Below are 22,521 nucleotides of genomic sequence, written 5' to 3' on the forward strand. Positions count from 1 at the left end.
TTTGGATACCACTTTGCAAAAAGTTACTTTGGACACTGCACCCACTGTAAAATCCAGGGCATCTTCAATTGGTGAAATTACATTTTGGTGGATCCTCTTTGGTGCCTTAAACAGTTTATAAAACCTTGGCACCACTGTAGATGTTAAGCAGAGTGGAGATTTGAATGAGTGGTAAATTGGATTAGGAGAAGGCAGGCCATTATCTGAAAACTTTGGAAACTCTTCCAAATTGTTCCATGGTACAAGCTGTTAGGGTGGAAACCAATTTGAAGCCCTGGTGTAGTGTTGCTTATAACCTTACAGTTCTGAAATAGGCAACTAGCTTCCAACCAGTTAAGTCTAGTCTTTGTAGACATTAACAGCAAGTTAAGCTCGGCAATAATTACACAACTGCTTGTGAATGGAAGATAATCAATTTAAGGACTGGAAATCAGATGGCTCCATAGAAGTAAAGGAGGAACTGTCTGCTCCTAGGGTTGTGGAATAAAGTGAAAGAACCCAGAGGTAAGAACCTTGGAAAAAAGATATGTATATCACCTATGTTCGAGAGACTGGAAAGCAACTTTGCCTTATGTGCATACTTAACCAAATAAAACAATTTTTGATGCCATGACATTTAGATCAAGTGTAAAGCCCTTTGTCAATTTTCTGGGTTTAAAATTATTCCTGGAAAGTGATTGGAATTTGTAGCTGTGGTTTTAACGGTTATATACAAATTAAAATGTAATGGTTTAAGTTTTATTAAACAGGGAGTTAAACAATCTGGTTTGGTGGAATATATAGGATAATGGCCCACGTTGATAGTAGGGACATTTTTATTTCTGATTCAATGTTGTGAAACTTGTGCTTTGGGAAGATTTAATGTTTGTAAGTGATGTGTAAACTTATTGGGAAGTTAAACATTTTCCAAATGGTTAGGCTTGTGTTTTGAGAATATGGTCTCAAAGGCCTACAGCTACATGCTTCGTTCAGGTTTTTGGTTCCATTTTAAAAATTGCAGGTAAAGCGATATGGATGCCTCAAATCAGAGCTGAAATTCATCAGCAAATTACTGCCGAACACCTTTCTTTGGATCCCATGACTTGCAATGATCCAATCCATGGATCAGGTGCCAAAATATGTAAGAGGTACAGAATGCTCCCAGTAACTGAAATGTTGGCCCCCTATATGCACCATTAGTAAAGTCAGGCGGTTAAACAAACTTCTGTTAGTTAAGTAATTCCATGTTTGGCAAACACGGCACATGACAAGCCAGCCTACGCAAGAAATATTTATTAGCAACTACTTGCCATAGAGGGTGAATTCTTCGACTTCTGGGAGAAGCAGTCCTAGATGCCTACCGAAATTGGAAACCTTAGTATCCAGCAAGTTGATACGGCTTGCAACTTTGTAGCATAATGGAGGCTACCACCAAGATGGAACCATGAACTGTAGCCAACACTGAAGTCCAGGTCAGTAAAAACTTCCTGCCCAGTTTAAGGATTTAAATGACAGGTTGTAACGACTGGATTTTTGGGCCAGATGGGATCAGCCCCTAGGGGCCCCTCTAACCCAGCCGGAACGTAACCATCTCCCTCCTCAGGACTATCTATCCAGGCACCTGGGTACCTACCTGAGGATGGGGAACTCGCAATATACAAGCTCATATTATCAGAAACACCACTAAATCTATAGGGATACTAAGAATACTCACTGATTACTAAGGATATCCATGCCCTACACCACACTCATACCTTATAGTCTCGCGACCACATGGGTCCAGACTAATCTACCCTGGGGCAGTTCTGATTATCTACCATTATACACTGATTATTATCAGTGCTCACTCGACACACAATCCGGCGTGTCTACACACATGGGTCTGCAGCCCCAGTGCTCTCATTTACACACGGTTCACAATCTGGCGAACCTACGCACCGTATCCCCCCGGTGCTCTCATTTACACACGGTTCACAATCCGGCAAACCTACGCACCGTATCCCCCCGGTGCTCTCATTAACGCCACTTTCCCTAGAGGCGATCTCATTACACACCAGTGTCCTCCCTGATGCTCTCATTAACGCCACTTACCAATGACGACCACTTTCCTATGAATACCTTCAGCTCTCTGTCTGTCTATGTTGGGAAGCCTCTCTCTATTCACTAAGGGTTTGCTACTACAATAATATTATGGGATAACCGAATTACTTAGTGTCAACGATTCCCTAGCTCAAGGGCTCCTTGTTCTCCCTATTTATTCAGACTTACCGGATCAGGGGCAGCATCTGTTCTGGCTGTAACATCCGACTAGAAGAAAAGGTTACCTACGCTCTGAAATAGAAGACGCTGTTTACAGGAGTCTCTCTATGTTGGGAAGTCTCTCTCCCTATTCACTAAGGGCTCACTACTACAATAATATTATGGGATGGAGTATAAACTTTATCCCTTAGTTGCAGGTCTCCTATCTCCCTAATTATTCACTATTACTTACCTGATCAGGGGTAACATCTGTTCAAACAGTAATACCTGACTAGGAAACAAGGTTACCTCCACTGTATGGGGACAACAGATATACACCACACTAGTTCACTAAGAAATGGGGTCACTTTTATTTTGACAATGATGCAATACACATACATAAATCTATGGGGTCTCTAACTAGCAGTAACTTTAACACACCGCTGAAAGAAAAGGATTAGACATACAATTTATCTGCGAGGTAACAGGAACTTTTAACACACCGCTGAAAGGGAAAAGATTAGACATACAATAGCCTAGGGAATAAGAACAAGATTAAGGAACGAGGTCACCTTGGGAGTGTGAAGTCTTGCTCTAGCGGTCATCTGGGCTCCTCTCTCGTCTGTGTCTTGGCTCATCTCAGACTCTCTCTCTCTCTCCTGCACTCTTGGATACACGTCTGCGCTGATCACTTTGCACTGGATTTCTCTCCCCCACGGACTCTCTCCACCTTCCAACTTCAATCTAATAGTTTCTGCCGTTCTGATAACTGTTCATTCCACTAGCTTGTTCATTCTGGGTACGGTCTCTGTGCCAATGTCCAATTAACTCCAGCTGCTCCCACAGGTTAATCCACGATATAACTTCAGTCTCTTCTAAAAGACATTACTTCAGACTCCAGCTATTCACAAGTCCTCCTGATAAGTAACTGCTTCTGACTGCTTCCTTCAGTTCCAGCTCACTGACTGTCTGTTTGTCATCTCTCTGTTCCAAGCATTTTCTGTCTCTTCTCCTCCTGCAATTCCACTCCTCCAACTCTACCAACACTCTCTGCTCCTCCAATTCAACTAACTGCAACTTCAGCTCAGCTCTCTAGCTCGCTCGCTCTCTCTCTCTCTCTCTGCAACTCCAACAACTCTCTTCTACCACTCCAGCTCAACTCACTGACTCCGCCTCTGCACTTCACTGATATAGAATGCCGTTTCCTCATGGAAAGTTCCAGCCAGCAGCTTCCTCCCACCAATCCCATGCACCAGGCTCCTTGCGCTAGACGCTCCCACAGTGACCAGCTGCTTGTTTCGTCTAGAGACCTGAGCCCGGAGACACTTCCTGATTAGATTCAGCTCTGGCCGGTTCTCTCCGGTTCGCTTAGGACGAACAGCTTTAACTATTAACTTTACCTTTACCCCTGAAGCCTCTCAGCTCCATTAAAATGGAGTCCCTCTAGTTCTGGGCCTGTACGCCTGAGAAGGATGAAATAACCCTTAGCTCTGTCAGAGTACCTACATAAACCATACCAATGTGTAATATAAAGTCAGGACCACAGGATCCAACCTCTACTATAAGCAAAAATGACAGGCCAAAGCCAATAGGCAATAGATGGCCTCTTCTAGGTCTGGAAGAAAGGGCTTAAAAGGGCCAACACAAGCTAGGAATACATATCCTAGATGTGAGCAAGATTAAAGTCTATATCACTGCTAAGTAGTTCCAAAAAGCCTGTCAAGACACAGGTTTAAAGTGCTAACCTGTACCTAGCCCATGTCCCATCTCCACTCAACACCGGGGGGTTCTCAAGTCCTGGTTCTCCATAGAACTTCAATTGGCGAGCCACAAAACTGCATCCACCCTCATTCCAGTCAGTCTTAAATTGTGCTTAACAATCAATTGTACTAAGTAGGATCACTGTCTTCCTCAGTTTTGCAAACTGGAGACAGTTGCTTTATTTCCCTACTTTGAGTTACCCATGGTTTTACATGCATTCATGGGGTGGGGAAATCTTTCTGCTTGTGCCATGCCAAGTGGTGAGCTTGCAATTACTCCGTGAAAGCAGCAATTCCTTCCGGTTTTATAGGGATTGAAGGTCAGCCACTGTACACATCAGAGTGACCCCGCTCCCAAAGATCCACAAATTGAGTTGTTATAGCGTAGAAGTCAGATTGATCACACTTAATCATGTCCCCGGCACTGATGCTTAAATTGGGTACTCCGCATACTAAACCTCCCTTGCACTCTGCCGAAGTGCCAAAATTAGTATAAGCAAGTTTAACCACTTTCATCGGCGCAGAGGATACTGAGAGCAGACTATTGTCCCCTCCCATGAACATTATATATAGTGGCTTCTGCTTCACTTCCGTTCCCAGACTCCTCCCCAAAGACACGTCATTCGGTCCTGCCCCTAAGGAACAACTCCACCTTTAGGCCTAAAAAAAGCTCAACCAGGCATTTCCAATCCTAATAAACTATTATCCTGAAGATAAATCATGGATGTCACTATACTGATGTACTTGCCAATCCTTTTTGGAGATTCTGGCACCAATTTTCAAAATTTACAGTACTGCCTTAAACTGTAGCCACACTGCAAACAATTCTAATATCTGTAAATACAGAGCAGCTACTCAAAGGAGATCAGGGTTGTGTAGCCCACAGGAATTAACACTTATGGTGAAGCTCACCTGTCACAAGATAGAGAGCACTTGCGTTTGCGACTGGGGTGTGCTGCCGGCGTCCCCTCCTATATACAGACACTTCCATTTGTTGGGTGCCAAGGGGGATATCTGTAGTGTTCAAGGAAAGGACCACTGAAGACCCTCCCAGTTGCTGGAAATATTGACCTAGAACAAGACACAAGTTAGCAAGCATGGCCAAGAGAAAGGCAACTTGGACTTTCAGCCAATTACCACATTAGCCAAGATTCATAAAACCAAATTACCAAGTGTCTGGAAGATGTAGATAAAGTTGTGCCTCCGCCTGTCATGGTGATGAGGGAAAGGCTTGCCATCAGGGAAGTAGCCTGGTGAGCTGTAGTCCAGCCATTGCGTCCAGTTGTACACAAATGTACCTGAAAGCACTGATGGATCTGCAACACATTCAAGAATAGTCCCAACATAAGCAACAAGAGTCAAACACTTTAACTAGGTCTTCATATCTAAAAAAGGAACACTAAAGACCATAGTTTGCTGAAACTTATACATTTGTTGCAATCCAGCATCATGGCAAAAGGACCATTCAGAAGCCCATGGGATGGACTGGGGTGGTGGTAGTCCGGCAATCTTGTTGCCAAGCAGTATATGCTTACCATCTCTGCATCTCCCACTGTGATCATACACTATGTCTCCATTCTCATCTGCCTTCTGGCACCTGGGGAACTCCAGTGAGACTACAAATGTCACATTTGATCCCACAAGAGCTGGGCTGTCACTGGTCAAGCGTGCCACAACCTTTCCACCTATGAAATGGGAAAAGAAACACAAACACAGGTCTGATAATGTTTAAACACAGGGCTAATATAGGAACTTCAGCAAACTGCTGACCAATAGAAGACTAAAATGAATGTCAGTAACCAGTTGTCACCTTTCCAGCTTTTGGCCCATCTTGAGTCCCCCTCTGCCCAGGCTGGATAATTCTTCTCATCCCAAGGGTTGCGGTTTGGAGACCAGCCATCCAACTTACAGCCATGACCTGGGAAACAGGTTCTGCGCTGTTGGGCCACATCACGAAAACCTAAACGAAAATAAGTGGTTCAGTCCACTTAAGGTACATAGTTTAACAGAAATGGGGTGACCCTGTGTCCCTCAGAACCTGGGTATACATTCTTAAACAAAAAAGTGGTTCTGTTGGGTTCTCGTAAGTTACTTATCAGCACACCAAGTGTCACATGCGTAATACAATTAAATTTTTTTAAAAAATTTACCATGAGTATCTCACGCCTGAACAAAGAGGCTTTTCAAAATAAAGACCATGAATCGGTGTGTACGTGACTACTATGTATGTAAATGTATATTCGCGTATGCAGTAGATCAAGGCTGTCAACATAGGGTAAACTATTGACATAAAAGGTGATCCATGCGACATATGTGCTTAGTGCTCAACAATTGTGCAGTATATACACAGAGTGATTAGGACTTCTGTACAAGGGGAAAAGAAAACAAATGGCTAGACAAAGGACCAATTGCTCTGTTAGTTGATAGTGCTCCTTTTGATCTGCAGAGCCTTGGTCAATCTGGGCCCTTCATTGTTTCAACCCATAGTGTGCTCCATTGGGTAGTCACTTCGGGTCTTCATCAGGACAGTGTGGGGGAGGGGCAGTGCTAGCCCAGTGCAAAGCAGACAGTCCTGGCTGCATGTGCCTCTATTGGCACCTGGCGGTAGAATCATGATTGACCCGCGCGTTAAATTTCTTCGGAAGTGTAGAAGAAAATTCAGTGAAGGGGCGAAGGACAAGCAAACAACAATCCTGCACTGTCTCTGCGATTTAATAAGGTACATAGTAGTCAAAAAACAGCAAAAAATAAATAAAAATGATAACAATGTTAATGTTACTTCATTTTTTTGTATGAACCAGAGCCAGGTTAGTTTGGGCTTCGCTGTCCTCACAAGGAGGAGTGGTTGCTGCACCATAAGTGTGTGTGACGGTTTGGCTGGGCACCTTGGCCCTTAGCCACAAGGAGGAGTGGTTGCTGCACCATAAGTGCGTGTGACGGTTTGGCTGGGCACCTTGGCCCTTAGCATGTTCTCCACCTGGCTGTACTGCAAGACCAGGTGGAGAACATGCGGACTCACTCCGTGTCTGAGCACCAAACTGAGGCAGACTAATCACGATGCTGCAGTCATGCTGGTGATTGCTGTAATCTCCAGGAAGCACATTGACTCCCCTAGTCAATCACAACACTGCTGAGGAGAGGTGGTGGCAACCAGCAGGTAAGTTAGTTTCTTTTTAATTTGCCCCACCACTACATTTCCCTAGCAGCTGCTCCGGATTTTACAGTGAGGGAAAATAATGCGCTCAGGGTAGCTTGCGTGGCATTGCTAGCCTTGTAGCTGAAATGTCTGCTTCTCAGGCACATAACTTACCAGCAGTCCTTAGCAAGCACAAACCAGAGGTTGACTTCAGCTTCAGAACGGGGTGCATAGTGCAGCTAGTTCATGCAGTGTTTATGGGGACAGCAGCACAGGACGCAGTACACACCCTTCCTCAACCTCTGCTACCCCACTTAGTAGTGCCAAAGTTTAGTTGGCAAAGTCAATAGGTCTGGCTTTTATGCCAGTGCGTGTAAAAAAAGATTACTACAAGGGATTTAGTTAACAGAGTCACTTCACTTAAATAGTTTTGTACTTATCGGTTCTTCAATAGATTGAACCAGGTGTATCCATAGGATTACTACACAGTTAAATTTCAAATTTCAAGACGAAAAGGTAAACGAATACCATAAAGATAAGAAATACACAGCAAAAAAGGGATAATATTCAAAGTTATTTATGTAAAAAGATTAAGAAAATCATGGGGATAGACATAGAACAAAACTCTTCACATAAAAGTTATGAAAGGCAGTATATCCAAATCAACAGGTCAATTCATAACAGTACATCAGCTCCAATGAGAACAAGGAAAACCAAAATCATAAATGTATCATGGTGTCCTTCTACACAAATGATGCTGAGGAGTTGATGTGAAAGGTCGATGTTTCGGTCTTGATTGTTTCAAGTGTTTAAACAGATACACATCAAGTGAATACAAATACAAATTGACAGACAGTATACTTTGTAACCATTGGCTATATTATACTCACTTTGGTACATCAAATGTAGTGAGCTAATTTTCAAGGGTAGGCACTGTTGCAGACCTAATGCACAAAGTCGATCAGATCTAGAAAAGTGCGAGGATTGATTTAATGTAAGGGCTACTTCCATTACGTAGTGTGATTGACATATTAAAAGACATAGGCGACATACCTTGTGCAGCTCTGTGTAATAATTAGAGCGCTTGTTAGATGATGTTGGGCTGTTTACTGTCCAGATAAATCGGAAGTGTTCACAATGTAAAAAGATATATATATATATATATATATATATACACACATACACACATACACACATACACACATACACACATACACACATACACACATACACACACACACCCTTAGTTCGTGGTTTGTATATCGCAATTAACAGCAAGGCAGTGTGGACATATACACATTGAATAATGTTGGGCTAAGGGAAGAGCCCTGTGGTACCCCGCACTGGAGGGGAATTGTCGCTGATCCGATGTTGCTCTCCCAAACCTGGAAGGTGCGATTGCTCAGAAATGATGTGAGCCAGGACAGGATCGTTCCTACCACCCCTATGTCAGTCAGTCGCTGGATGAGGACCTGGTGGTTAACAGTGTCGAAGGCCGCACTTCTGTCCAGGAGGATCACTGCCACTGATCCTCCCGAGTCCAGAATGCATCTGGCCTCCTAAACTACTGCCAAAAGGGCGGTGTCCGTACCCTGTCCAGGGCGAAAGCCAGTCTGCGAGTTCCGGAGAAGGCCGTTAGATTCCAGGAAGTGGGAGAGTTTTTTTTTTTATTGACTAGCCTTTCCGTGACCTTGCTAAGTCTGGGGTGTAGGGAGATTGGCCTATAATTGGCCAAATCCGCTGGGTCTAGGAGCAGCTTTTTAAGATGGGCTTGGACAATGGCTCTCTTCCATCCAGGAGGAACCACTCCCTGAAGCAGCGAGGTGTTAATAAGGTCAGTAACAGGTGTGGCGATTGTGGGTGCGATCATTTTTAGGATACGCATGGGTACTGGGTCGCTAGGGGAGCCACTTTTAATGATGGCCAAGGTTTTGAGTACTTCGTCCACTGACACAGGGCCAAAAAAATCCAGGTGGATGGCTGGTTGACAGTTTGGGTCTGTTCTGTGATTGACTTGGGGCAGGGTGGTTAAAATATTTTGAAATGTTTCGTCAAAATAGTTTGCCAATTTGTTACATTTGTCCTCAGAGGTGTCTTGAGCTAAAGGAGGGTCCGGTACTTTGAGCAGTTCCTTCATGATAAGGAAGGTTTCTCTAGCGGAGTTATGAGGATTTTTTGATTCTTTCGTCAAAGAACTGCCTCTTGGTATTACACAGTGCCGTTTTGTATGTTCTCATGGCGGTGCGGTATACATTTTGTCTGGATCTTGTCCCGTCTTTCCTCCAGGAACGCTCCAGTTTTTTACATTCTTTCCGTAATAATTTTAGCTCGGGTGTGTACCAAGGGGCAGGGTTAGCTCTCCTTTTTCTGGGTGCTTTTTTTGGGAAGAATAGAGTCGAGTGAGTTACAGTGCCAATCTGAGTGCTGGTAAGTGTATTCGAAGCCTACGCTTTGCGAGTAGCTTTTAAAAATAGGGATTTAATTGGCACTAGTAATTCTAAAAAAAAAACTGACGGTATAAAAAATACTAAAGGAAAAATACAAGGCAACAGAATAGTGCAGAAGTCATAGGTAATTTGCATTCAAATTCACAGTTCTTTAATCCAAAATACCCCCAGAACAATGCGGATTGCCTCCTAAAGGCCGAATGCCTGGTGCACCCATGCTGCGGCCATGCTTTTATGCCACTATTTACTGTGGGCGCCTGAAACACTAGAGCGATGCCTTTGTTCAGTGTCCCAAGCATCTAATCGGACATCACCACAACATAGAGCGCTGCAATATAGTGTTTCCCCCCAGCGCAGCTCTGTGGCATGGAGGTCACGTTACTATAAAGCCTGCTGCTCACATGCACAGCAGATCCACCATGGAGGACATCACACCAACCCTGAACCAAGCACGAGTGCCTCGCTTTGCAGAGCTATGCGCAATGGTGACAGGCTTTGAGCAGTGGCACCTGGCTGACCCAGAGGAATAGCATAAAGCACTGGCCCCTGGGCTGGGACAGGCCACTCGCTGCAGTAGCTCAAGCACCACCTTGTGTCCCTCTATCTGAATGCCATGCACCAAAACCATGCAGCTGTTCTGTGCAAACAAGTACCCGGCTAGGGCGGCATACACAGAGTACCCTCACAAGGATGCCAGGGACGAGGAGCTGAGAGTTGGGCCAAGCTGTCCCCTACCTCCCACTGTCAGAAGATGCAGTCTCCAGTAGAGGGATCAGGCCAGTCTGGAATGGAGCACGACCATGGTTTTCAATAGAGGCTGGTGACTGTAGTGCATGTGCAGTGGCGTGTATGGGGGGGGGGGGGGGGGGGATATAGCACCTAGTGCATGCCGTTTCATTCAAATAGCAATGGTGCCACTTGAACAGCAATTGACTGCTGGTTAGGTTAATATTTAAACTGGTTAACAGCTGAAGCTACTGTGTAGTGGAAGGCGCCAATGCCCTCCATCCTGATTTTTAGGTCTTGCCAGGCTCCCTTTTCCAAAATAAAATCATGCATACTTTGCATAGATACTTTACATAGAGGAGCTGTTGGTCAGCAAGCTTATTCCATTGGTCTGTTAATTTGGAATTCAAGCTTTGCTTCTGCCTAGCAGAGCATACACTGACTGCACAAAGCTTGGGCACATCTACTAAGATATTCCTCTCTCTTCAGCGACATCTAGAAGAGTGTTCATATTCATTTTAAATACTAGCTTTCTTTTCCTGCAATTCAGGTGCCTAATAAAATGGCAATTTTTCTGTCTCATTTTTACAGTTGCCGCTATAAAGTACAAGAGTCGTCACAATGTAGAAGCCTGCAATTGGAGAGCTTAGTGAGGTGGCAGCTTATCCTCGTCTTCACAATCCATAAAATGCAAGGCACCACTAGGTTTTAAAAAAATGTCCCCATTAAAATTGCTGCTACAGGGTATATTTTGTTGTTTTTATAACGTTATTGCAAGAATACGTCGGCCAAATGTAGGTTATTTCCCCTCGTTTATTTTGAAACATGGGGCTGGAAATAAAAATACTGGGGTCATTGTTTACGCACGGTAAGACCGGACCACTAAAGTTTTTTTTAAACTTTTGTAAGAACCAGTCACTGGTTGCTTATTTTTCGACATTGCCACGGGATAGTCTTAAAATAATCATCTTCATAGAAGTCCAGCTAGGGTTGCAGTAAACACCACAAAAAATGTATAAAGCAAGTCATTCGGGGTGTAGTAAGTAGCATGCCAGAAAACACTTACATCAGTAGAAGTTTACTTTGCTCAGGATGAGAAATCGTAATACAAGTGCATCTGTAAAGCACAAGTCCACCCCTTGGGTGACAAACATCCGTTAAGCACCAAGTTGGCCCAACTCAATGGTATTTGAGTTATAGACCTCAGACAGCCAAGTAGACCCACCAGGACTCAATCTTGTGACAAGGTTGTAAAAGGTCCCTGGATGTGAATGGTCCACTTACCAACCAGAACCATCTCATCACTTCTTCTAAGCGGGCCAGTAACATCTCACCCATCACCTTTCATTATTAGAGTCGCCTAATATTCGGGATCCAACAAGAGCATTCAAAGAAATCAGGCTTCATTTACCTCTATGCAGGACACCCATCTCACTTTTCCTGGAGATCTGAACCTCCAAACATTGAAGGAGCCTATTCATTCCAAAGTCAACATAGTTTGTCATGAATGCCTCGCCCTCAACCCAATGCAAGTCCGATAGATTAATCATCTCACATCACTTCACATCCACCCTTCATGCTAACCGTAATACATTTAAAAGACTGTTTTTAACACCCCATGTTTTAGAGCAGGCAGGCCTACTGGTTTGCTTCCCCTCGAGACAGCATTCCTGTTTATGGTTGTACGATGGTACAAAGCGCTGGTAAATACATCAAATGCCTTTGCCTCGCATTTAGCACGCGTGTTCACATTTCATACCAATACCAGGCAGTGTTTTTAGATTTAAAAATATATTTGTGTGTGGTGGTGGGGGGGCATGGTGGGAGACCAACTTACCTTAATTATGTGGTATTTCCATGCGTTGTAAATGCATATTTGTGGTAATAACGTGCGCGCTAAAAAATAGGAGGCAAAGGCATGCAATGCATTTACCTCATCGTAAAGGCTGTTTCCCCATTTTTTATGGGCTGGCCTGACAATGTAGCTGTCCCCAGACAATTTTGAGATACGAGAGGAGCTTTGGCTCAGCAAAAAGTGGGGATCAAGAAGTACACGTTTTGCAAGGGCTGAAGTTGTGTGCTTCCCTAAAACAGTACTTACACTCCACACAGCTGTGCTTGTATGTTAATTTATCCAGCTGCCTGAAATTGAACTATCAGGGGCACACACACACACAACATTGTAATGCTATTAAAGTGTTCAAGACAGCTAGATTATGTATTTAGTGTTTCTCTGGCAGTACAACAGATGGGAGGAGGGTAGTCATTAACGATGTTTAGGTCTGGCTTTAAAGTGCAACTGCCATCTGACCTTTTTTCCCCTACACCCTCTTTCCCACAAAAACATCCGATCCCATGCGGTTTACTTGTAAATCTTCATATAACCATACAACATTCCTTTAAAGCCAGGCCTGCTGGCATGGTCAACGCTAGTTAAACTTCATGCATGACCCTTTTTAACTCCTTGATTAGGAGTTCTGCTCCTTTAATATTGGGAAGGGCATGTTCCAAAGTGCGGGAGTTGTTCCCCATCTTCAAAGCTTTAGAACTTAAGACTGCAATCCAATTGTTAGAGTGACCCCATTTAAAAAAAAATAAAACTGGCACATTTCACAAATGTACCGAATTTAGTGGCATCTGCCAGGACAGGTTATTAAAACCCGTAAATGTCCCGGTTAGGCATGGGGCGAATCATGTGAATTCGCAATTCGCGAATTTGTCATCTGCAAAATCTGCGAATTTGAGGATTGTGTGGGGCATGGCCGGGCGAGAAAACTGCACATCGCTAGTGTGAGGGGCAGGGCCAAACGGGCGAGGCTTATATGAGAGTTCACATGCCTCTTGTATGTATAAAAGGACAGGCACAGATCAGAGAAGCTTGTGGTCACAGAAACTGCACAGGGATTGAGCTAGTGAAAGTCATTTATGCAAAGGCCTCCATCAAGCATCATAGCTAATTTTCAACAATAGATATGGGAAGAGCGCACACCTACCCAGCCTCGACAAAACACACATTTTTGGGGGCTGATTAACTTTGCCATCACACCAAAGAGCGCCGGGTCCCTCGAGTGAACTGTCCATCAAGTGGGTAAAGGGCCCGAAGACGGGGCACACCACTAGTGTGTGGGGAGGGGCCAAACGGACAGGGCTTATATGCGAGTTCCCATGCCTCTTGTGTGTATAAGGACAGGCACGGATCAGAGAAGCTCGTGGTCACAGGGAATTGAGCTTGTGAAAGTCATTTATGCAAAGGCCTCCATCAAGCATCATAGCTAATTTTCGACAATAGATATGGGGAGAGCGGACACCTACCCAGCCTCGACAAAACACACATCATCCTGCTGTAACTATTTTAGGATGGCGCCGGCAAGCTGCCAGCGCCATACTAAAATAGTTACTAAATTAGCTTCATCGGGGCACTAATAGATAAAATAAAGCAGGTGCTCGAGCACCTGCTTTATTTTATCTATTAGTGCTTCCTGTTGAAGCTAACTTTGTAACTATCATCCTAAAATAGTTAAAAGTTCAACACAGTTGAACTTTTGCCCCCGAAATCCGCCGCTCGCGGATCTCCTGTAAATTTGCAGATTTACCGAAAACCCGCGAGCGGAACGGATTTTCCGCTCATGTTTAGTCCTGGGGAATAAGGACCACCGCGATTCGTGTTTCCCCGGTGGCATAATAGAACACTTATGTATTTTATTGCGATTTAGTCCAAATGCTGTAAAAAAGTTGGGTATTGTTGTTTGCTGTATTATGGATGGGATGCTCACCTGCATAATTGTACACCCTCAGTGTGCCTGAGGCAGCAAGAGTATCTTTCCATTAAATGTGCATCTATTTAAAGCCTATTTTAAGGGCACTTTCTCTGACTGCCAATTTTTGGCAATTCGGTTGGTTCTCACGCTATGCCTTAAAATATGGTTTGCATTTCCTTCAGCAGGCTTGCTTTTTGAGTGGTTCTGTGCATCAAGTGGTCTATTTCACTATGAATGGATTAACTGCTCATAGCAGGTTGGGGGAAGTTCTTCCAAATGCCCATTCCAGGCTGCGCCAGCCGTCCTTTGTCTAGTGAGGCCTCACAGCAGGCTAGTCTGGCCTGGAACACCCAAAACTGAGGCACAAAGGTGTGAGGTTTGTACTGGCTAATATAAACCGAACAATGTGATCAAAGACAAAGGACTCCCCTTATGGCCCCATCATCTTGCACAAGAGAATCTGCAGTGCCACCCAATCACCTACCAGAAGCAGCACCCCTGAAAGTCTAATCATCAGCTGCTTCGCAACTGTTTGGATCTCACCCTCAACCCACAGAAATGCTGGCAACACAACTACACTGTAGGGAAGTTGTAAATGCCCTCCGTCTTGTGCCATGTCAAACCTAAGGCATCCAAAATGGACCCCCCTTGGCTTTTCAATTAGTACTCTGAGCCAATCTCAGTCACCGCTCCAGCATTCGCAGAATCTTTCAAGCTTCGTGCCAGTCATTGTAAGCTTCCAACCTCTGAGCTGAGCTGTCCTTGCTGAGGAGTGGCCTAGCAGGAACCTTCCATTGCCAGTCATTGTAAGCTTCCAAACTCTGAGCTAAGCGGTCCTTGCTGAAGGAGTGGCCTTATCTTAGGTGCTATTTGTAAAGCGCGCTGACGCCGAAGCTTCCTGGCGCTAATAGACAGTAGGTGAGGGGAAGCGCAGTGAGTGAGAACCTAGCTAAGGGGGGGGGGGGTTTAACAATTTTCTGAAATTGAGAAGGGAAGAAGAAGATTTGATAGAGAGAGGGAGAAGGTTCCAGAGTACAGGAGTTAGGTAGGAAAAGCGGCAGCCGCCGAATTTCTTAGTTTTGTTTTGGGGAGTGACTAGCAGGTTCCGGTGAGCTGATCTGAGGTTTCGTGTTGGGTGGTGAGGAATTTGAGGAACCCGGGGCCAGAGCAATGAAGGGTTTTAAAGGTGAGACATGCCACCTTGAAGGCGGCCCTTTGGTCTATTGGGAGCCAGTGAAGGCTATGAAGCAAAGGCTTGGCTGATTGCCATCTAGGGGTTCCATGGATCAAGCAGGCAGCTTGATTCTGTATGACTTGGAGGCGGTGTAACAAATTGTGGGAGACCGTGGTAGATTGAGTTAGAAAAGTCCAAGCGGGAGAGCACAAGTGAGATGACGGTTTGGGAGAGTGCCGCGGGGGGGGGGGGGGAAGAAGGTGACAGACTTTGCAGATCTACCAAAGGTGGTACATGCAAGAAGAAACTACTGCTCCAACTTGGGCTTTGAGGGAGAGTTCGGCGTCAATGATTATGCCCAAACTCTTAACTGTTTTTGCTGGGATAGGGGGAGAGCCAAGCTCGGGAGGCCAGAACTGTGGGCCCCAATGGGCATGACTGAGTCCAAGGAGCTTGGTTTTACTGGGATTCAGTTTTAATTGATTCTGGTTCATCCAGAGTTGGATATGAGTCACGACTGCGTGGAACGTATTGATGGCCTGTGGAGAGTTAAGTGAAAGGATGAGCTGTAAGTCATCGGCGTAATTATAGACTATGACGTCCCATTTTAAAAGGGATTGGATCAGTGGCCGGAGATATAAATTGAATAGAAGCGGCGATAAGGAGGAGCCCTTGGGGACTCCACAAGATGTGGGGGATTTTTTTGCGGTGTAAGGGCCCAGGCAGACCGCCTGTGTTCTTCCAGTGAGGAAGGACCTGACCCACTCAAGGGCTGTGCCCTGGATGCCTGCCTGCTCGACACGGTGGAGAAGAATGTTGTGGTCCACCGTGTCGAACGCGGCTGATCGATACAGGAGGACGAGGGCTTGGGGACGGCCCGCGTCCGCGTTGCTCCCAAGTGTGTCAAGGACTGCCAAGATAACGGCCTCTGTAAAATGGGCAGGTCGGAAGCCAGCCTGATTAGGCTCAAGATGGCAGGAGAATTCAATAAAGTGAGACAGGCAGCAGGCGACATGGGCCTCTAAGACAGAGGTCTTGAAACTTTTGGATGCCGAGACCCCCCTGTCAATTTTAAGGTGTAAGGACCCCCTCCAGACAAAAAATTCTAAACCTGTAAGCAGGGCTACTGGAATTATGAGGCAGGTGAAGACCAGAGTACACGACAGGCTTGACTAAATTGTGTGGGAAGAAAATGTAAATAATGTTATGTGATGCTGCGGATATTTTGACATTGTTTACACACATAACAGTGAGGAAAGATTTCACCCCATAAGTACCAGTTTATAACCAAAATACTGCAATTAACATCAGAAAGATGTCTAGTCAACCTCTGTGAAGGGCCTCCCACTCCGCAGGAATACGTGCTGCCACATTAGCTCACATGGCTCTCTCCCTTCCATCCCTCTCTTCTCTCCCAACCCCGGATCCCTCTCTCACTTTGAAGGCCATTTTTACAACTTCTGAACTCTCCCCATTCAACCTCTCACTTCACCTTTAATCACCTCTTGTCAATCTGCCTTTTCACTGCCCTCATCTCCAACAGTCCCCCGCATTTATCTCATGGTCTCTCTGGCCCCATCACCTCCTGTGTCCCTCAGCACTTCTCATTCACATCAAGTCTATCCATTCAAATGTTTGTCTATTTGTATCTTACATCTCTCCAGTCCCCATTCATCTTTCACATCTCCCCTTTGTTCTTCCACACCTTCTTCGTATAGCTTTTTGGGCTTGAAATAATCTGAAGAGTCACACTTGTACAAGTGTTATGGTTGGTAGTTGCATAGGTATTTTCATTGGCCGCGCAGGCAAGGCAATGGGTGGGTGGTTAAAGTTGCAGTGGCCTAGTATATTGCTCCCAAATTTTGAAAAACTCCAACATTACCATTATAATCAAAATGTTTTTTATATATGTTTAGTTTGTAAACTAAAGAAATGATTTCATAATGTGTGTATTTGTTTGAGGTATACTTATTTCTGTCTTTTTGTATAGTTTGAGGTAATTAAATGAAATTACAAGTACAAATTCACATTTTGTTAATCACTTACGTGAAATTGCACTTGTGAATTTGGATATTTGTGGACCCATTTAAATCACTCATGCGGAAATACTTTTGGGAATCAGGTCTCAAATTTTCAGGAAATGTTTCTAACAGAGAAAGATAAAAATCTGATCATCCGTTATTTTTGTTTAACTGGCTGCTGTTCTTCTCGTTGGAGTTGTTTTTCATACTTCATGCTGGCTGTGACCATGAGCATTGTAACGTTCAAGACTGATCTGTAATCCATTTGTACAGTAGAAAGGTGATGTGATAGTCTTACTGCAGGTTGGTGCTGAGTTTGCAACAAGACTAGAATAAATTAATTTTCAGGAGTGTTGCTTCCATTGGTGCAGCAGGTGCAGTACCAACAGAGTCCAGAGCCCTGAGGGGCCCATTGAACCCTGACAGATGGTGTAGGTTGCTTCTAACAGAAGTCTGGCAGGTCATTTTCCTTGCATGAACCGGGGCTCATAGCATCCTTGCTAGGATACCAGTTTTTTGGTACAGGTTTCATAAAGATGTAGAAGATGCTGGCCTCTGATAGGTCACCAATGCTTAATAAAAATAAAAGAGGCTTCAATTACAATCAACAGATCCGCGGTTTCATAGAGGACACACTCGTTTAAATGCCTCGGGTTGGCAGTTTGCCATTTAAAGCGCTGAAGTACAGAACCTTAACAGGCTCTTATTAATGCACTGTGGCCTAAGATGTGATGGAGAAAGAAAATGTAAAATTACAAATGTGAATGACTACCTTCATAAGTTCTCTGCTTTCGCCTATGCATGTTTGTACTGCTGCATACGCTGTGAAAGTCGTTTATATGAGGTTGAAATTACATCATGTAACACGGCGCTTCAGGTCTTAGTAGTGTTGGTTGCCCGGATGCTGCCCCAAAAAGCCTGCAATTTCTTTGAATCCAGATTCCCAAGATTTGCAAATAAGAAATAGACGGCGTTCCCTGGGGACTTCCCGGTCACAAATGATCGCACTGGCCACACTTTTTATATGGGCTTTTTAAAAATGGTATTGATGTGGAGAAAATCCCAGCTGACTTTATTTTAACTCTGATGATATTTATAAAGCTTTTTTTTGGACAGCAGAATTCCTCTTCCATTTTCGACATGCCTAATGCCGCCGCAACAAGATTCTGAAGGAACCATTTCTAACTAGTGGGAACAATGGAATCTTCTCAGGTTCAGCGGACGTTCATGCTGTTCACTGCACACATGGTCATTGAACGTTCATGTAAATGGTCTATAAAGACCTGTGAAAAACTTGGGCGTGCCGGAGATAAAACTCCAGACACTGCCCAGCCGAGCCCCCAGGAGCGCGAGCTGCACTGCAGCAGCCTGGGCTGAGACAGGACGGGGGAGGAGGGAAGCTGAAGCCCTGTAGACCAGGGCAGAAGTCTGACTGTGAAGGCGCGACCCCCTTCACATCACTCCACGGCCCCCCTGGGGGTCGCGCCCCACAGTTTGAAGACCCCTGCTCTAAGAGTTTGGAGAAGTAGGGAAGGAGAGAAATGGGACGAGAATTTGATGGCTCCGCAGGGTCGGCACAGGGTTTTTTGAGGAGGGGTACTAAGATGGCATCCTTGAACGAGGTAGGAAAGGTGCCACTACTAAGGGATCTGTTAAGTAAGTGTAAAATACAGTCCGCAAGGTTGAGACATATGCTCTGCAGGACAGATGGTGAGCAACAGTCATTAGGGGAGCCAGATTTCACACGGGTGGCAAGTCGGATCCAGAGCGGGAAAGGTAGTGAAGGACAGGGAGTTGTTGGAGGAAGTATCCAGTGAAGATTACTGGGGGAGGGAGGGGATGGACTTTTTAATTTTTATGATCTTTTCCAGAAAAAAAAAAATTTAAAAAAAAAAAAAAAAAAAGAGTTCAGAGTGTCGCAGGCCTCCTGGGTGGGGGGTCTGAGCTGGGAGGGTTCCGTCATCAGTGGTTAGCTCATTCAGGACTCTGAACACCTCCTTGGATTTATCTGCTGCCGATGAGATCCTATTAGAGAAGTGTTCCATTTTTGCTGACCTGATGGCTACTTTATATTATTTACGTGCGGCCAGATAGGACTGTCTGGCTGAGTCAGAGTAGTCACGTCTCAATGTGCGTTCGAACTGGTGCGTTTTTAATTTGTGAGCCTTGAGGTCGTCCGAGAACCACCTATGAGAATTCCGATGCCTGGTGCGAGGAAATTTAACTAAGGGAGCAAATAGGTCACTAGCCGACTCTAGCCAGGAGCCTATGTCTTGTTCTAGTTCGTCGATGTCCTTGGAGGGGTGAGGGCCTGGGCAGGAGTCGGCAAGGAAGCCCTGAGCTTTGTATGTGCTCCATTTCCACGACAGACCACCGGCCATCAGGGGGGTGGCGGTCTGGCCGGCGACTGATGGTGGTGTCCACCAGGTGGTGGTCTAACCAGACACAGGGGAGTATGTCTGGTAGGGACAGGGCCAGGTTGCAGGACCAGATCTGGTCCAGAATGTGTCCCTTAATATGGGTGGGTTGGGAGACATGTTGAGTGAGATTCAGATTTAGAGTCTCGAAGAGCTCAGCGGCATGAGAGCCAGCGTTGGTGTTGTTAAACCAATAGTTTAGGTCACCAAAAATGGCGAAACAGGAGTACATCGTTAACAGGGTGAACAGTTGTTCACTCATGATGGAATAGAAAGAAGGCATAGGATAGGGAGGCCGGTACAGGAGGAGGAAAGTGAGGGGGCCGGTGTCAGTTTGCACACTGATAAGCAAGTTCTCCACCTCTGGGAGGGGAAGAGAGTAAGAGGAGATGGAGGGCAAACGTTTAGATATGATGGCTGCCACCCCACCCCCAGGCCGGTCGTCAGGGCGATCGGCGTGAAGAATATAGTAGTCAGGGGGAGGGCAGCCAGAATATCTGGAAGGGACTCGGATGTTAGCCAAGTTTCTGTAATCAGAAGCATGTCCGGAGTGTAGTTAGATAGCAAGATAAAAATGTCATGGGAGTGCTTCAAAAGCGAACGGGTGTTCAAATATAATACCCTTATGGGCGTGGAGTTCCTAATCGGCACCGTTGAAGGTAAACGTTCGCCTAGATGGAGTTGGTCAGGGCGTGTGAGGCCGACAGCAGAAAGCGTCAAATGGCCGTTAGGGGTGGCGTAATGGCGGTATGTTGCAGCTCTTTAAGGGATTGAGCAGAGTACATGATCAAATGGTCGGCGTGGCGTGCCCTAAGGCCCGTCCTGGCGCGGACGGGCACAGACGGGCTTGCCTTAGGCGCGCCTTCTGCACGCAAACAGCGCTCCTATGGCCTAGCAGGAACCTAGCATTGCCAGTCATTGTAAGCTTCCAACCTCTGAGCGGAGTGGCCTAGCAGGAACCTAGCATTGCCAGCTTCCTGTTGCGTGCTTATCTAGGATCCTGATCGATACTGTGACCTTATGCCCCTATTCGGCTATAAATCCATTTGTTCCCTATATTGGCATAACCGTTCAAGTGCAATGTTCAGTAACTCATCTCTGGCCTCACACGAACAGAGCCACATTCCAGAATAGCTTTCTCTGCCACTTCCTTTGCAAGCAATTAGTGCAATGACAGAGCAGAAGTCACTATTTGAGATTCCTAGATTAACACCGAGTTCTTCAACAAGATAAAAACTCAGCAAACCTGGAAATCCCCGCTTGCTGTGTTTTGATTAGTAATAGAACTCTAATGAGCACTGATAGACGATCACTTCCTAGTGACATCTTATTGACGTCTTGTGTCCAGCAAACTTACGTCAAACAAGGCACCTTTCAGGTATAAATACTACCAACGTGGCCTTAAGCAAGTCCCCTGTTGCCCGGCGCCTGAAGCTGCTGGTATGCTGAAGATATCATAGCTGCTATCGCTACTGCTATCGCTGCTAACTAGCGAACGATGGTGTGGTGAACCTAGGAGCTGAACAGCCATCCCCCTGCAAGAGCCCAGCAGATGCAAGCTGCCCGCGAACGCTGTCCCCCTCCTTCTCCTCCTCGACGCGCTGAAGACGAGACGCTGCCTTTCCCCTGCCGAGAAATCCAGCTCCAGCGTTTCTGGTCTACCCTTGCGGGTGACTGGGATATCGAGCCCTGAGGGAGATACCAGACCTCCATCATTCTATTCCAGAGGTATGGTGTTCGCTAAACCCTTGAGAGAGAATTCTTGAAGCAAACCTTGGCAAAACCAACTTAACTTAAAGCTATTTGCTTACTCCCCTCCCAAGTATTAGACTTAGGTCAGGTACACTGGGGTAGGCATAGTTAGAAGCACCAGTTGAGTATTTTAGCCTAATGTATATATGACTGTATATATGTTTTATTACTTTTAAACCATTGTATGGCTAAGAAACCATATCAGTGCTTTTACAGTATTATTTCGCAATACTTATCTTACTGTACGTACTTTTATAATAACAAGTCTTGCAATTGTGGCAATTCATTTCTCTTGTACGAGAAGAAAGACTGTTCAATAAATGTTAACCCTTTATTGACAAACGCCCGTCTCTCTGTTCTCTACATATTGTGAAAGTAAACTGCACCAACCTGACTGAGTAAAATAACTGTCTATTGTTTCACACGACCCTAGAGATTGACTCTTGATCTGAGGAGCAAAGTTGTCATGTTGCACGGTTGTTGGAAAACGGAATCCCTTCTTGTCCGTGCCAGGGAAGCTGATCACTTCATATTTCAGTCAAGAAAGTTTCCAGTGACCTCTGAGCTAGTTGGTAACAAACCCGATTAAGTTTAGCATAGTCAATGGAGGCCTGGAAGATCCGCACTTCTACGTCGATACTACTGTTTGTTATTCCAATACGCAGGGCCTATTGGGAAAATAGGAACTACACTACATTCCAACCTCTGAGCTGAGCGGTCCTTGCTGGAGGAGTGGCCTAGCAGGAAGCTAGCATTGCCAGTCATTGTAAGCTTCCAACCTCTGAGCTGAGCGGTCCTTGCTGGAGGAGTGGCCTAGCATTGCCAGTCATTGTAAGCTTCCAACCTCTAAGCGGTCCTTGCTGGAGGAGTGGCCTAGCAGGAACCTAGCATTGCAGACTGTTCATCGGATTCTAATGAATCCGAAAAGTACTGCACGTGCATTATCGTGACACTGAACTACTGTTGCTTCGGTCCAAGTTTTGCATCCTCAAATTGAGTGTAGTTACAAAACGAGCCCTCCATTTATAAAATCCAGCATGAAAACCAGTCACTTAAAATCGAATTAGAACCCCTTTCAAAAGACCTTTTCTTTTCCCCCATCCACTGCATGTC

At 45.3% G+C, this 22,521-nt stretch overlaps 1 protein-coding gene across 1 annotated transcript in view; it reads right to left on the reverse strand.

Moving 5' to 3' along the window:
- Positions 1-22,521, reverse strand: part of LOC147688857 (protein QNR-71-like) — a 48,193-nt gene that overhangs the window by 20,298 nt on the left and 5,374 nt on the right. The window contains exons 2-5 of the mRNA XM_086941762.1: positions 5,788-5,937; positions 5,513-5,662; positions 5,147-5,293; positions 4,890-5,048 (exon numbers count right to left, since the gene is read on the reverse strand). Of these exons, the coding sequence (XP_086797888.1) occupies positions 4,890-5,048; positions 5,147-5,293; positions 5,513-5,662; positions 5,788-5,937 (606 nt within the window). The remainder of the gene's footprint in view (positions 1-4,889; positions 5,049-5,146; positions 5,294-5,512; positions 5,663-5,787; positions 5,938-22,521) is intronic.

The sequence above is a fragment of the Lissotriton vulgaris genome, chromosome 10 (genome assembly GCF_964263255.1).
Source record: "Lissotriton vulgaris chromosome 10, aLisVul1.2, whole genome shotgun sequence".
Classification (NCBI taxonomy): Eukaryota; Metazoa; Chordata; class Amphibia; order Caudata; family Salamandridae; genus Lissotriton; species Lissotriton vulgaris.